General features: G+C 41.5%; 1 protein-coding gene and 1 long non-coding RNA gene across 3 annotated transcripts in view; one reads left to right on the top strand and one right to left on the bottom strand.

Annotated features, from left to right (window-relative positions):
- Positions 1-14,993, bottom strand: part of SLC35F1 (solute carrier family 35 member F1) — a 370,737-nt gene extending 355,744 nt beyond the window's left edge. Inside the window, exon 1 of one of the 2 annotated variants that reach the window (XM_074333488.1) lies at positions 14,790-14,993. Coding sequence is in view for 1 of the 2 variants with exons in the window: in XM_019740997.2 (XP_019596556.2) it covers positions 13,764-13,936 (173 nt within the window). In the remaining variant the exon portion in view is untranslated. Of the gene's footprint in view, positions 1-13,763; positions 14,546-14,789 lie in introns of those variants that run through there. The other variant, XM_019740997.2, reaches the window with a different exon arrangement.
- Positions 14,789-15,725, top strand: LOC141571700 (uncharacterized). Its single transcript, XR_012496724.1, has 3 exons — positions 14,789-14,914; positions 15,369-15,408; positions 15,495-15,725. It is a non-coding gene; the product is annotated as an uncharacterized LOC141571700 (long non-coding RNA).
- Positions 15,726-17,588: the final 1,863 nt, after the last annotated feature.

Here is a 17,588-nt window from a genome sequence, read left to right as displayed (position 1 = left end):
TCTTTCCCATCTTACACAATGGAACCATCACTCACCCAATTTCCAAAGCGCCCAAAGAGGGAATTTTCCTTTATTGTTTCCCTTAGTGGCCTCATCAAATTACTCATCCAGTCCCATAGGTTCTATCTCCCAATACAAATCACTGCAAAACACAATTGTTTCTCTCCACCTCCATTGCTACCTTCCTCCAGTCTAAGCCTTCAACCTCTTTCCTCCAGTAGCCACTTACCTCTCCTGCAATCCATTCTCCAACAGCAACCAGAGCGGTCTTTTCAAAACAATAACCAGATACTCTTCTGCTAAAACCTTCCATTTACTCCCCATCCCACTTATAATAAGACCCAAGCTCCTCTCTTGGTTTATGAGGCCCTAAAATATCTCACACCTGCTTCCCTCTATGATTCGCCCCCTCCCTCTTTCCCCAGCTTCTTTGCACTCCAACCTTTTTTTCTTTCAGTTCATTATGCCTACTTATCTCATCTTGGCCTCTCTGCCTGGAGTACACTTCATTCTGTCCTTCAAATGGCCAGCTTCTTCTGGTCATTTGCTCTTAGCTTAAATGTCACCAGAGAGAGGGACTTCTTCTGACCACTCAAGTAAAAGTACCACCTATTATTTCTCTGTTCACATCATCCAACTTTAATTATCTGTATAGTATTTAGCACAATGGGATATCTTTCTTATGTATTTGTTTGTCGTTTGCCCCCAACTAAGAATGTAGCCTCCATGAGAATGGAGGTCTTTATGTCTTGTTCCCAGCAGTATTCCCAACATCTAGATGGTGCCTCTCACAGGGTTCAATAATTATTTGTTAAATGGACAAATCCCTCTTACTGTGGGCTCCCCATAGCTTAAAGTGAAGCCACACCAGTGGTCCAGCCACGCACACTGACCCTCCTTTTTGTCACTCAGATCTAGAATCTGTTCTCTTTAATTTTGTTATCCCTGAGAGGCAGCATTCTTCACTGTAGCCCAGAATGGGGATATTATGCTGTCCTTGTTCTTCACTTCCAAATACTTTCCCTGCCTAACATTCCAGGGAACCCCATTATGGCAGAAGCCCAAACTGAACTCCAGATGATTGGGTTGAATCCTTGATACTTAGCAGAGCTATTGTCAGGTCTAACCTGCTGCTACCACACCCTTGGCTGGGATGCACAGATTTCTACGGCCATGACTAGCACCAGCCTCATGTTACCACTATTTCATGATAAGATGCAGTTCCAGAATCCAGACTCACTGCTGCTTCCACTCAAATGCTGGGCTAAGATCAGTGCTTCTCAAACTACCAACTGTAAAATATCAGTTGTGTGTTTTTTTCATTTCATTGCAGACAATACTTTTATAAAATAAAATAAAAAATAAACTACTAGAAAAATAAAATGGCAAAAAACAAAAACTTACTATAATACATGACCGAATATTTTAATATTAGAAAAGACATAAAAGTAGTCTGCCAAGTTGCTGTAGATATTTGCAAGTGCTTACTGCGGCCGCTGTTCTTCTCACAGTCTGGTGCCACAGTTTGTGGCACAGCACAGGTCCATGGACCACTCTGAGGAGCTGCCCACTGTCTTCCTGGTTGCCCATCCTCTCCACGCAGCACCACAGGTCTCTTGTGCCCTAGTGGGAAGATCTCTTCCTTGTGGAAACTTTTAAATAACATTTCAACAAGTGAGTGTTAAACACCCACTTGTTCCAGGCACTGTTGGGGGCCCTCCCAAAAGCAATCTAATCTAATCTTCCTCTCCTTGACTGTGGTTCAGATTCTGTTCAAATCACAGCACTTCCCTCTTTTCATCCTGGCTGCCTCCATCCCATTTAGACTCCTATCTTATCTCCCCTAATTGTCTATAGTTGTCCCCTAACCGATCCCCTCAACTCCAGTCCTCTCCTCTCCATGTGTCCTATAGATTTTTACCAGAATATCATGTCGAGGCACATCTCTGATCATGTTCTTACTCTACTCAATAACCTGGAATAATCATAACCCGCAGAATGAAGTCTAAGGCTTCCCATTATGTGACTCCATCCTATAATTCTGGCCTTAATTCGCTCTACTGCCTTTTATACCTACACATACTGTTGTCAAACAGGACTCTTAATCCTCCTCCAATATCTTACCCCACATTTCGTTCATCCTTTCTTTCATCTGGCTTCTCGAGCATGTTTCTATCCTACCCATCTGCTGTGGACTGAATGTCTGCATCCCCTAAAATTCATGTGTTTGAGTCCTAAGCCCCAAGGTGATGGTATTTGGAGGTGGGGCCTCTGAGAGGTAATTAGGTTTAGATGAGGTCACGAAGGTGGAGACCCCATGAGGGGATTGGTATCCTTAGAAGAAGAAACAGGAGATACTGATCTCTCTCTCTCATGAGTGCCCTCTCACCCTCTATCTTCCCCGGCCCTCCCCCTCCCCCCATGTGAGGGTACAATAAAACAACTGTCTGCAAACCAGAAAGAGGGCTTGCACCAGAAACCAAATCTGCTGACACCTTGATCTCTGACTTCCTAGCCTGCAGAAGCTAGAAATAAATGTTTGCTGTTTAAACCACCCAGTCCATGGCATTTTGTTATAACAGCCCAAAATGACCAAGACACTATGTTTCAATGCCAAGGGCAAATGCCATCCATGAACCCCTGAACCCTCCTGCCCTATCTTCAGCCTAGTGTGGTCTTTCCTTCCTCTGTGGTCTTATAAAAGCACTTAGTTGTGCAACCACAAAAATTGGTTTCCCTGGCTATGAAAGGATGATAATAACAACTTTTGTTATTATGAAAATAACATATGATGTAAAACTTGATAATACAAAATGTATGTTTTATAATGTAAAATGTAAGAATTTGAGCCACTGTCTAAATGCTAATTTTTAACTGAAACACTCTCATTAGATTGTATCAAATTATATAATAAAGCATACAGTCTTTCCACCAATGCATCCTCATATTCTTGTCATATATTAAATCTCTTACCTGTAATATACAAACATGGGCCCAGGCTCCTCCAAAGCTTTATATGCACTGTCAGACTTTTAATATTTTCAGGAAACTCTGTTTTCTTGGGTTATATGGCAATGACCTTGATAGCGCACCCTGAAATGGCATGATGGGATTTAAATCTGTCCTTTTTCTTCTAACACCCAGAAGGTAGATGAACATTAATGGCTAGTCATCCTTTTTTTAAAGACCCGAGTAAAACATTATATTATATTCATCAAGAGAGATCTGCCTCTTGACTGTGTACACTTCAAGTAATTTTATTATGGGTTTAGTTTTCTCTTGAGCAGTTTTCCTACAAGTGAAACAGTGAAATTGTGGGGCTGTTTTGTGCACCTCTGTTAGATCTGCTTGAAAATCTAATCATTTTTGAGAGGTGATGTATGTTATCTTTATTTCTACTACACTTAAATTGTCCCCTTGATAGATTATATTGAAAGGGTAATAACAGTTAGAAACTCCACCAATGGCACCCAAAAGTCCACATTAGCCCAGACCTATCTGGTTCATCTCTATGACCCAGCAGTGCCCAACATATAGTAAGCACTCAATAAATGCTCATTGAATGAATGAATGAATGAATGAATGAATGAATGAATCAGAAACCAGTGAAGTACTTGTCTTGTGTGATAGATCACCTGGTGCTATCTCAAAGTCAAGAATGATTAGGCATCATAGCCATGTCACTCTAAATCTGGATATAATTTGCATGATTTGGTTTTTAAAATCTTTGAAGTGCTTATTCAGTTGTAGTTGTTTTCCTTAATTAATTTGTTAAAATGGCAGGACTTGGTGATTCATAATATCAGAACTTGTAAAATGGTATTTAAGCTATTTTTTAAATAATCATCACAGAGTCACTTAGGTGAATTTTCTTGAAAGAAAGTTTAGAATTTAAATCCAATAGAATACAATATTTTTAAAATGTTAGCAATAGTATACTTAAATAAATTACATTCCTGTTACCACTGATTCAGGAATGTCATTTTTTTAAGAAAACAGTTTCTAAGACATATTTATTTTTATTGCTTTCCTTGATACTTCCTGCGAAATTTCTTTTTAACTATTGTACATTTAAGTAGTTCCTGTATAAGGTCAAGATGACAGAATGACAAGTTTAATATGGATTGCATATCAAACAACTTATTTATATGATTTCAGTATATAGACGATTGGAAAACATACAATTAGGCATTATGAATAAATATTCAGATTACAGATGATAATGATTCACTCTCAGTAGCAGCACACAGCCAGCTACCCAGTTAGATTTCGAGGTCTAGGCCAAGAATAACGTTTCACCATATATGTGGCCTCCAGGAGAGGTCTCAGGACACAATAAATGATTAAGAATAAATGAATATAGAAACAATCAACAGAGTGAAAAAGTAATCAACAGAATGGGAGAAAACATTTGCAAACCATATATCTGATAAGGGGTTAATATCCAAAATATATAAACAACCCCTACAATGGAACAAACATAAATAAATAAATAAAAACCCCAAACAATCCAATTTTTAAATGAGCAAAGGAACTGAATAGACATTAAAACACACACACACACACACACACACACACACACAAACAAATAGCCAACAAGCATATGAAAATTTGTTCAACATCACTAATCATTAGGGAAATGCAAATCAAAACTACACTGAGATATCACTTCTCACCTGTTAGGATGACCACTATCAAAAACAAGCAAACAGGGGTGGCTTGTTTGGCTCTGGATGGCTCAGTTGGTTAGAGTGGCCGCTCTTTACAACAAGGTTGCTGGTTCAATTCCTGCATGGGATGGTGGCTGCGCCCCCTCCAACTAAAGATTGAAAACGGCAACTGGACATGGAGCTGAGCTGCACCATCCACAACTAGATTGAAGGACAACGACTTGGAGCTGAGGGGCCCTGGAGAAACACACTGTTCCCCAATATTCCACAATAAATCTTTAAAAACAACAAACAAGCAAACAAACACAGAAAGTAACAAACACAGAAAGTAACAAATATTGGCACCAAATGTAGAGAAATAGGAACCCTGTGAACTATTGGTGAGAATGTAAAATGGTGCCACTGCTATGACAAGCAGTATAGAGGTTCTTCAAAAAGTTAAGAATAGAATTATCGTATGATCCAGCAACCCCACTTCTGGGTATAAGTCCCCCAAAATCAAAAATAGAATCTTGAAGAGATACGTGCACATTCATGCTCATTGCAGCTTTATTCACAATAGCCAAGAAATGGAAGCAGCCTAAATGTCCATCAACAGATGAATGAATAAAGAAATTATATATACATACTATGGAATATCAGCCTTTAAAAAAAAACACAGGAAATTCTGCCATTTGCAACAATGTGGATGAACCTTAAGAATATAATGCTAAACGAAATAAGCAAGTCACAAGAAGACAAATACTGCATGATTCCATTTATGTGAGGTATCAAAAATAGTCAAACTCTTAGAAAGTAGAATGGTAGTTGCCAGGGTTCGTGGGGAAGGGGAAAAGAGGAGTTGTTGTTCAACAGATACAGAGTTCCAGTTTTGCAATACGAAAAAAATTCTAGAGATCTGTAGCCTAACAATGTGTATACAGCTAACACTGCTCTACTGTGTACTGAAAAATGTTTAAAATGGTAAATTTTATGTTATGTGGTTTTGACTATTAAAATGTTAATGAATGTGTACTTGTATATGTTCATGTCACAGTCAAGAAATATGCCAATTATTTATGGGGTATTTTTCCATGTGTCTATTGGAGTTTGACTTCCCAAGCATACTTTTTTAGAAACATAGTCAATAATTAATGTGTTTGAGCAATGTACAGTGAATGCTCATTGGCCTGAAAGCATATGAATGACAAAGCTAAACTAAGAACTGATGGTAATGCTTTCATGTTCTACTTGTATGAAAAATGGCAATTAAATAATAAATCAGCTCTTGCATTAAGTAACTTTATAACTGTGTGGGCAGCTGACTTAATTTCCTAAATCATCCACATCAATAGCAATATATAGTAAAAATAGACAGCTTTTATGATAGCCCTGAGGCACTGAAAGATCTTGAGGTAGTAAAATGTCAAAGAAAAATTACAAGAAGGTAGGTCCATTTTCTTACACATTAATTACTTAAAAATGCATCATCTTTATTCAAGGTAAATCAAATATTCCTTTAATGTAAACTTTCATTTCTCCAAGCCCTGTGCATAAAAATAAGGATACTGGATGATCTTTTATTTTTATAATTTTATCCCTTCATTAAAAAATAAATGCATCCTTCAGACATCCTTTGTTTACTACTGATCTTATAAACGTCTGTTTTTAGTCACACCACCCAGTTCCATTTGGCACATTTTGTATCAATTATCCTCATTACTAGTTGATCTTCCCCCTTTCTTTTTGACATCTGTTAAGAGGAGTGGCTTGAGGAGGAGACTCAGTATCATTTATTTTTTAAATCAAAAGGCTTCCCACTTGATTAAAAAAATCATCTAAATTATAATATCTGTCTTCATCAACTGTATCTAACATAGTTCAAGCAAAACCCTGCTCCCTGGCAGTCATTCAGTTGGTTCACCATGTTCTGTCCATTTTGCTTAATAACTCAGATTATATATATAGTAACTTCCCACATGGACATTGATTTTATGTAGGCTTGATCCCAGCTCTTGTGTAGCCTCTTTAATGCTCCTTGGCTTTCAATTCAAAAGTTTCATAAATTTGAAAATTAATAAAATCAATCAAAATGTAAGTTGGAAACCCATTAGTGCCAAATCAAATGAATAGATGACTGTGGGTCACACTACTGATTCCATTCTAGTGATTAAACTTTCTCACTACAAGATTCAAAAAGGCAGACACCCCTTTATAACTTGAGACAACCCAATATATCTCTTAGTAGGAAGAAAGCGACTCAAAACTAGAAGTTCATGGTTATTTTTGTGAAAATCCAAAATAATATTCAAGTGGGGAAAGAGAAATAAAACCACACACATACAAAACACAAAACAAGTTATCATTTGTTTTCACAAACATTCATTAAGTAATCATGTTAGAGGAGAAAATCTTTGGATACTATATAGATCACTAGCTATTCCTGTATGTTTCTCAGAAAACTACTGGTATCTGCAGTTTCTGTGAGAGGGTCATCACCTGTCTGCTTGAAGTATTTTCTTTTTTGTCATATCTTGCTCACCCATGGCAGGGTAATAAATAGTATTCTATGCTAAGAAATAAATGAAGAAGAATTTGCCATAATTTTTCCCATGTTTGAACCAACACATTATTCTAAATCTTCAGGAATTCAGGAGGTAACAATTAGCTTAGCATTTAAATTGGTAGAAATATCTTGGCTGTAGAGGCACACCTAGGAGGAATGAGGGGTCCCAGCTCCATATCAGACTCTGAAAACCAGGGTTCCAGTGCCAGGGAGAAAAGTCCCTATAATTTCTGGTTGTGAAAACCAGCAGAGATTGTGGTTGAGTGAGATGAAGGGAGGCTGGAGTCCCAGGCGCCCCTCTGAAAGGGACTTACACATGGACTTACTGGCTGACAGACTTACTCACTCTGAGCTCCAGTGTTGGGACGGTGGCTCAAAGGGTGACAGGGACATACAGGAAGGAAATGAACTATCTGGCTTCAGAGCAAGGGCTGGAGGGTAATCTTTCTCCCGGACAGAGGACCTGGTGGGAGCCCTTGTTTCTTTGTTGCGCCTTCCCCCCTTCATGAGTGTAGATGCAGGCAGATGCCATATCTGAGTCTCCATCAAACTGGCTATCACCTTTTGTCGGCCCCACCCTAGTGATTCCCTGAGACTATGCCCCACCCAATTTTCAGGTACCCCCAAACCACTACCAGTGGCTTTTCCGTACAAACAACCTGTTTTAGCTCATGCTGCAGACTTTCATAAAATCTCTCAAAGGTTCACAAAACCCAAAGAAGAATGTCTGGCTTCAGTGTGTCTTATTCCTCTTGCTGAGAAGCCCTAAACTCAGCACTAGCAGCAGCTTGGCCTCTCAAGGCACCTCCAAGACAGCTTGGGTGGTAGCCATCTGCAGATTGCTCTGTGGTTCCTGCCAAGTGGCCCAGGCAGGCCACAGGCTGTGGCTGAACTTAGCCTGCAGCAGGTCACCTGCCAGGAGACCCCAGGCCTGGCAAACCTGGTAACCAGCTTCAGACAAAGCCAGAGAACCACCCAGCTGCCTCCAAGGACAACACACACAAAGGGCATACTGGGCAGGTGCCAGAGCCCTGCTAAAGCAAACCCTGCTCTGTAGAGGCAGCCCTTACACCACAGCTCCTCCACTGTAGTCATGACCAGTCCTCACTACCAATAAGCCTATGGATCAAACCGTCCCATTGATGTGCAAACAGCAACCAAGGTTCAACTCAACAAGAGGGCACACACAACCCATACAAGGGACACATCTGGAGCACCTGGCTCTGGTTACCAGGGAGACTGTACCACCGGGTCTCACAGGACACCTACTAAATAAAGCTACTCTACTAAGACTGAGAAGCATAGCAGCCTTACCTAATACATAGAAACAAACACAGGGAGGCAGCCAAAATGGAGAGACAAATAAACATGTCCCAAATACAAAAAAAAAACAAACAAACAGTACAAAGCTCCAGAAAAAGAACTAAATAAAAGGGAGACAAGCAATCTACCAGACACAGAGTTCCAAACACTGCTTATTAGGATGCTCAGTGATCTCATGGAGAACTTTAACAAAGAGATAGAAAACATAAAAATGGAAATAGGAAACAAAAAATGATTTTATTTATCTTTTCCCAGTTGAATTTCAGATTTTAACCAGTCAGAAATAAAGAATATAATTAACTGAAATGAAGAATACATTAGAGGCAATCAACAGTAGATTAGATGAAGCAGAGGATCAAATCAGCAGTTTGAAAGATAAGGTAGCAGAAAACACCCAATCAAAACAGCCAAAAGAAAAAAGAATCCAAAAAAGTGATAGTTTAAGGGGCCTCTGGGACAACACCACATGTATCAACATTCCCATTATAGGGGTACCAGAAGGAGTACAGAGAGAGCAAGAAATTGAAAACCTATTTGAAGAAATAATGACAGAAAATGTCCCTGACCTGGTGAAGGAAATACATATACAAGCCCAGGAGGCACAGAGAGTCTGAAACAATATGAACCCAAAGGGAACCACACCAAGACACACCATAATTAAAATGCCAAAGGTTAAAGAAAGAGAGAATCTTAAAAGCAGCAAGACAAAAGCAGTTAGCTACCTACAAGGAAACTCCCATAAGACTGTCAGCTGATGTCTCAACAGACAATGTGCAGGCCAGAAGGGATTGACAGGAAATATTCAAAGTGACGAAAAGCAAGGACCTACAACCAAGATTGCTCTACCCAGCAAAGCTATCATTTAGAATCGAAGAACAGATAAAGAGCTTCCCAGACAAGAAAAAGCTAAAGAAATTCATCACTACCAAACCAGTATTACAAGAAATGTTATAGGGACTTCTTTAAGAAGAAAAAAGAAAGCTCAAAAATATGAATGATAAAATGGCAATAACTATACATCTATAACACTTTAAATGGATTAAATGTTCCAACCAAAAGATAGGGTGAATGAATAGATAAGAAAACAAGACCCTTACATATGCTGCCTACTAGAGACTGACTTCAGAACAAAAGACACACAGAAACTGAAAGTAAAAGGATGGAAAAAAGACATTTCATAAAATGGAAAAAAGAAAAAAGCTGGCATAGCAATACTTATACCAGACAAAATGGACTTTAAAAGAAAGGCTGTAACAACAGACAAAGAAAAACCCAGCAATCCCACTTGCGGGTATTTATCTGAAGAAACCCAAAGTGCTACTTTGAGGGGATGTATGTATCCATATGTTAATTGCAGCATTGTTTATAATGGTCAAGATGTGGAGACAGCCTGGGTATCCATTAATGGATGAAGGATAAAGAGTAGGTGGTACATATATACTCGGAATATTGCTCGGTCATGGAAGAGAATGGATTCTTGCCATCTGCATTGGAATGGATAGACCTGGAGGATATTGTGCTGAGTGGAGTCTGTCAGACAGAGAAAATCAGATGCAATGTGATTTCACTAGTATGTGTAATCTAAAGAGCTAACTAACTAAATAAATAAGACAGAAACAAATCCATAGACACAGAGAACATATTGCTGGTTGTCAGATGGGAAGAGGACTGGGGGGAAGTAAGAAAGAGGAAGGATTAAGAAGTACAAATTGGTAGTTACAAAATAGTCACAGAGATGTAAAGTAAAGCATAGGGAATACAGTCAATAAAATGGTAATAATTAAGCATAGTGCCAGGTGGGTACTAGACTAGTCAGGGGGATCACTTCTTAAATTATATAACTGTCTAAGCACTATGCTGTATACCTGAAATTAATATAAAATAATATTGAATATCAAAATAAATTTAAAGAAACAATTTTGAATAGGAGTGGGGGGTATTTGACATGTTCATTAACTGCTTAAAAAAAATTATATAGCACCTTCTTCTTTCACCAAAGTCTTGGACACTATTATATTCTAATCTAATTATTTTACAGAAAGTCAGTAGTTAATCAGTGCGATGCCCCAACTGCCATGTACAAAATATAGTAATCCAGCTCTACAAGCATTTAAAGAAGGGGGAAAGATATGGAGCTATATGGAGAAAATCAAATGATGCAGGATTTAAGGCAAATTTCATTAAGGTAATATTACATTTTTATTCTAAGCTTCTTTAGAGCAGGCACATTTAATTAATTATTAGTCTGCATTTCTCTCTTTATCCCTAGGTAGACAGGTCATACATAGCATATGTGTTTGCATTTGTTCCTCTGGGTTGGCAGGTAGCTATTGTTACAGACTGTGACCATTGACAGGCAGTTCACCAGGCTTGTGTTGCTCAGTCTAATACTCCTTGAATAAGTGCACCATCTTCAGTGCTGCCTCATTGGCCCAATGGGATGCTAATAATTAACTAAGAGTGGTGCAACACCCCATTGTGAAGAGACTACTGGCCAGCTCACAGCAATAGAACATCACCAACCATATATATGCATACCAAAAATTGGAGGGGTATGTTTTTATATTGACTCCAGATTTGCAGCCTCACTTTCTGCTAACAGCTGAGTTGCTGCATGCCAGAGGTACATAGATAAAAGGAAACAACTCAAGCTCTAAAGACTGAGTTGATAGGGCAATGCAGGGGAAGGAAACAGAAGTATTAAGGAAAGAGGAAGACAGAAAGGAAAAGAAAAACTAGGAAAAAGCGATCGTAAGTTTTTAGAAAATTAACAAAGATGCTTACAATTTGGCCCCAATGGGCCAGACTTACAGTCATTACCAACTAGGCCAACACACGTGGAGGGATCAGACAGGAGCCACACTTAAGCACTGAACAGGATCTCTAAAATTCCACTCTCCCCCGACTCCTGCTTTGACTTAGAGCCCAGTCACTCAGCAGTCCTACTAACAATTTACGGACATAATCAAGCCCATCAGCATGCTAATGAAATTATTCCATCAAGAACTTTACATTTATTCTGATATTTTTTCAGTCTTCTTACCAAAGGTGCTCCTTCTCAAAAGAAATATTTCCTTCTTATCCTTTAAGGATAAGGAAAAACCATTTACTCAATACAAAATATTATTGAACAAAAAAATATTGAACATTCTGAAGAACTCTGAAAGACAATTAAATATTGTAGTTGAAGTCTAAAAGCTATAACCCTAGGGTTCCATTCACAGATGTACCTGCAATTAAATAACATTGACCCAACCTTTCAGTCTAAGTTCCTCCTCTATAAATTAGGAATAGTACAACTCAGGTCACAGATCACTGAAGGCTTAATAAAACACAAAGTTCTTCCATGATGTTCTATGACTTCAGTTAATTTGCTGTGATACTCCCACAAACCCAGCTTAGACAACAGAAATCTGTTGAATAAATGAATTTGCTCAGAGCTTCACACTTTCCCAAGTGTTTCTCCAGTATTCTCTCATTTAATTTTCAAAACCATGATAAGAGAGGTAAGATAATTATTATAAAACACATTTTTACACACGAAGAAAGCAAGGCCCAAGGAGACGAACAACTCTTCTCCAAGCCACATGGCTAGCGGTGGAGGAATGATGACAACCCAAGTCCCCTCACTCCTACCTCAGTGATCTTGTCATTCTGGACTTTAAGATTCATTAAATATCAAGGAAAAACCTGCACAGTCAATAATAACTTATAATCAAGCAAAGATAAATGAACTATTGCACCATTTTTTTCCAGGTTGATGAGGGAAATTAATAATTAACATATTCTGCTTAAAAATTTAAACAGCCAATGCCAAGGCATTTACTATTCAAAAACCATAGGTAATCATAAAGAATAGTCAATCCACATAATATGTACTGAGCCAGCATCTTCTTGATTTATTCTGCTCATTGTGTTTTAAATGTAATATTTTGGAAAGTGATATTCTAAGCTACAAATCAAAGGAAAGGTTTGGCTTTCTATTACCAACTCATGTCTCACTTCAAAGTGAATTTCTTCTTGTTTGATAATAAATGGAAACATACAAAAGTACCCACAAGTAAGCTAATATAGACATTAAGTCTTCACAAGGGATTCTTGAATGGTTTGGGATTTGATATAACTAAATTAAACCATATTCCTAAAATAAGGAGATTTTTCAAGCTACTATTTCTGTACATATTTTGTGCTCCCACTAGAGAGCTTCAAGCCCTAAAGTGCTCTGTGTGAATTCCCTGGGGGAATCTTGGCTACCCAAAACAGTACCCCACAGAAACCTGTATAAACAGAGCGACCTCAAGAGTTACCCCTACAGATGCATGGAAAAGCAGACGCGTACACAAATAAAAACACAAAACCAATTCTCTACGTGAGTTTTAAGTGTCAGCTCTTTAACCATTTCAAGTTACTTAAGTAGAAAAAGTCCCTTTCACATGACAGTCGAATCAGGGGTGCCAAGAGGGAGCCCCATCTTCACGTCAGCCAGGTTCTCATCCTAAAACGCCTTGTCCTTGGTCCATCTACTGATCAGATTCCAGCACTGGAAGAGCCAATGGTCGGCATTTGCCTCATCTGGGTTTAGTGGGCTTTGGAATAACCCGGCGCTCCCTTCTCATACCCTTCCCGCAACATTTTTGCACTTTGTGTGGGTCTGATCCAGGCCTCTAGCCTCCTTTCTTTGCTCGCAGCCGGCAAGAGTCGCAGTGGCAACTGAAGTGTAGGGCAGGAGAAGTGGGTCCCTTTGCCTGCCTGCTAGGGCGGTCCCTTCAACCCCATCCCCTGGCAAAGGGGGTCCGAGACAGCTGGGCGGGGCGGGTGACAGGGCAAGGCCCGTGACTTCCACACCATTCCCGCAGCCCCTCGCCTTCCCACCTCCGCCCGGCCATCCCCGGGGTCCCCTCTGGCTCCTGAGCGCAAATCTGGGGTACGAGTAGGAAGGGGAAGAGAGGCAACATGCGTATGCCGTAGTGTGAGTGCGAACGCACAGCGCTAGGCAGGCAAAACCCCGCCTCTCCCCGAACTCCCGCCTCGGACCAGCCGGTGCTCCAGGGCTCCCCGCTCTGGGACAAAGCTGCTGCGGCCTCTCCAGGAGCGCCGGGCGCGTGGTCGCCGGGTCTCCTCGGTCCCTACTCCATCCCGAAGGGCCTCCAGGCCTCCCAGCGGGGCTAGAGGGGACCCCGGGTCTGGCCTCCGCAGCCCCTGCCCAGCGCCCCGCCACCGCTCACCTGTTCAACACTTTGCGGATCCTCTGGCGCACGCCAGCCCGGGAGGAGGCGGACAAGCTGCCGCCGCCGCCGCCTCCCTCGGCTGGCAGGTTCTCCATAGTGGTCACCACATGGTTCGGCGGGGCTGGCGGCGACGGCTGCAGCTGCTGCTGCGGCGGCTCCGGGGGGATCATCGCGGCGAAGGCTGCGGCGCGGCGGCGATCAGAACACAGCCCGGCGCATCGTGCGCCGGCTCCGGGCCCTGGAACGCGCAGAGGACCCGGCGGGCGGCCGCGGCCCGGGGAGTCGGTGCTGCCTGCGAAGCTGCGAGGTGGGGAGGCTCCGCAGCTACCGCTGCCGCCTATGCCCAGCCCACCACTCACTCCTCTCCAGTCCCAGGGCGCTCAGGCTAGCTCCGCCGCCGCCTCCCGCCCTACCGCTTCCTGAGACGCTTCCCCAAGTCCTGGCACACCCGGCGAAGTGGCTGTGAAGGGTGTCGCGCGGGAGCGCAGAGCTGTCCGTTGTCTCAGGAGACCCCCAGGGAGAGAAGGGATGGGGCTCCCAGCTTCACCTTCTCTCCTGGCGCTCAGGTCTCCTCTGGACGAGCGCCGCCTAAACCTGTCCCCCACTCGCTCCGAAAGCTGTCGACTGTCTCACGGAGTGAGAGACAGAGAGTGAATCAGGAGTGCCGGGCGGGGGCGCCGCGGAGGCGGCAGCGACAAAGCCGGGGAACTAGGGAGGGGGACACGCGCCTTCTGTTTTCGCAAGAGGGCGCTCCGGAGGTGCCTCACTGCACGCGACCCTCCTCTCCCCCGTCCACGGAGGCCCAGGGTCTGGGTTGTAGTGATTGTTTTGTTTTATTTTTTTTTTTTCGTGCGTGTCTGGGGATAGATCCTCCCTCTTTAGCTGGCGAGGACTCCCGGCTTCTGCCGAGACGCCAAGGAATCTAGCACCACCTTCCCGGACAGCGACAGGACTCGGAGACACTTGCTGGCTCCGGATTAAAAACCCAAACTCGAGTATCCTAAGTATTACACCAACACTCACCATAATGGGCCTGGGAGAAATGGAAGGAGAAGCAATTTCTCACGAAGAATTCATTCTGGGAACCGGAAGAAGGATACCTGCCCAACTCGACGTCTCCGTTTTGCAGAGCTGTGAAAGGAATGGAGGTAGATTTGAGATCTAATTGTGCCTCTAAAACTTATTAGTAGAGAGACTTTAAGCGATTTACTGGAATTCTAAGGTACATTCTCCTCTGTGCAGCAGGGCTACTTATGTCTCCACCCTCCCACCCCTCCCTGTGGTGTTGCCAAGAGTTAAATGAGGGAAAGCACCCAGCAGGGGGCCCTGCCGGCTTCTTCAGTGGCCCTCTAACCAGAGGCTCTCCACTCCCCAAAGGAAAAACCCCTGTGTATCTAGCACAGAAAGCTTAGATCTGAATAAGGCCATGTCACTACCAAAGGAAAGTGATTCTCTGTCCCAGATATCTCTTTTACCTATTCATCCAGATCCCAGTTAATAATTCTTAAGAAAGACATATTTTTTACATTTTCCTTTTTCTAGATTACCTGAATAGGGATCCTACAGTGAAAATCAATACACTTTTTTTTTTTTCCATTTCAGGGCAGTATGTGGAATTATTTGTCCTGAATACGTTTAATAGGTAAGTGTGTTTACAAAAAGGCATGCTAGTAACACCACTGTATCCAAATGCAATCGAAACCACCAAATAAAAAATACTGGTGATAGGGCCGGTCCTGTGGCTCAGGCAGTTGGAACTCGGCGCTCCTAACTCCGAAGGCTGCCTACTGGATTTCCACATGGGCCAGTGGGCTCTCAACCACAAGATGGCCGGTTTGATTCCTTGACTCTGCAAGGGATGGTGGGCAGCGCCCCCTGCAACTAGCAATGGCAACTGGACCTGGAACTGAGCTGCGACCCTCCACAACTAAGACTGAAAGGACAACAACTTGACTTGGAAAAAAGTCCTGGAAGTACACACTGTTTCCCAATAAAGTCCTATTAAAAAAAAAAAAATACTGGTGATAGAATTTGCCACAGAGAATGGATTTGGGGAGAAAATAACATTCAAAAAAAGAATAGACTATGTCTGATTAACAGAAGGGAAAAGGGAGAGGGGAGGATAAAAAGAATGAGATTCACTAGTTAGGAAGTTCCCATTCTTTTAACAATATTGGAAACCCCCTTTTTATCATGAAGATTTTGAGGAAATAGCTATCCAGAAAAACTCTCCATTCTATATTTCAATTTATATAAAACTCGGGTTACCACCTGAAATATCTCTGAGGCATTTCTCTACAAAAATTAACCCAAATTGGAACATTTTCCCTTTTATAATTAACATGCTGTCCTGTTCTTTCTCAACAACCTTTCTTTCTCAGATTTTTCCACCTCAAATTTGTATAGGACACTGAAGAATTTTTCAAAACAGAACAAAGGTTTATAACCTCATGGGCATTACAATTCTAATAGTTTACTATGAGTTTGCCTTTGGGGGATCCACCAAATTTAGGAGAAGTGAATAAAATGCACTTCAGCTGAACCCAGAAGCAAACCATGGTAGAAATCTCTATTAAAACAACATTTAGGGTAATTTCAGGTACCTGCCTTAAATGGCTGGTTGCTTCAGATCCCTCTTCCTTCACATGTGGCTTGCTTCCCTTTTAATGTTTATGGCACATCACAACTCAGTGCTGTATCTATACTTCAACGTCTACATTTGTGTCTGGCCGTTTTTCTAGAGGGGGTACTGAATACTAGTAATCTAAAACTCCAATGAGTCAGAAAGGGAGAAAACCAAGATGAGCGAGGAACAAGATGAGAGATGTAAAATTTTAATCCCAATCCCTCTGTTAAGAAAAGACCTAAAAGCAGTCACAAGCCTTAAATTTTTATTATTCCTTATTGTAAAGGGGATACAGCATCACATACCTTCTTACCTCCAATTCTGTGCTCCACGCTCTTCTCCTAAAAAGTAACTAACTAGCATTTGAGAGATAGGGAAACAGGTGTTAAAAGTCCAAGTGTCATGGTGGAGTGTCTAACATAGCACTAAACAGAAAAGATATAAGGAAGGCCTATTTCCCTTTTTCCTGCTGCCCCCATGACTTCAAAATCTCTTTTCTGTCAGCTTTGAATAAAAGGCAAAGGGATCGAGGCAATAGGTTGGTAATCTGTATATAGTTTTCTAGTGGTGGCATGTGGATTCCAGGGTCACACTTACTGCTCAGTTTACTTCTCTCTGACTAATTGTGTTAGTAGAGCAATACTAGTACAAAATTTCCATTCCACTCTTACCATTATGTTATCTGAGTTTCACTTAAGACTAATTCTGTTGAATTTCTTTAGGAAGCAGTAGTTGGCTCTCAGTTACACCTTCTTTAATGTTGTTCATTTTGAAGACATTTCCACTCATGTAGGGAGGAGTAGAATTTGGCCTGTGTTTCAAACCTCAGAGTTACCAGACATTTTGACTAATCTGTTTAGAATAGACTGCACCTGTGTGTTGGATAAAAGCTTCAAAAGTGACTGATGATCTCCTCAAATTGCTGAGCAGCTGCTTGGAATTGTTTGTGCTGCTACAAATGCCCAGTGGCCCATGCTTTCTCTCTGCCGTTCCCCCCACTCTTTTTCTTTCTCTCCGAAGTCTGACTAAATCTACTCAATGCGCACTATAAAATACATGGCATCTAGAATGACAGAGCTCAGCATTCTGATTCACATAATTAAACTCATGCAGGAGAGAAGCAAGCAGAGCCAGTGGGAAATTTGTAAAGAAGGGGAAGAAAAAGTTGCAGAATGCATAGGTCTTTAAATTTATAT

The sequence above is a fragment of the Rhinolophus sinicus genome, linkage group LG05, assembly GCF_036562045.2.
Source record: "Rhinolophus sinicus isolate RSC01 linkage group LG05, ASM3656204v1, whole genome shotgun sequence".
Taxonomy (NCBI): domain Eukaryota; kingdom Metazoa; phylum Chordata; class Mammalia; order Chiroptera; family Rhinolophidae; genus Rhinolophus; species Rhinolophus sinicus.
This window is presented reverse-complemented; position numbering and strand designations above follow the sequence as displayed.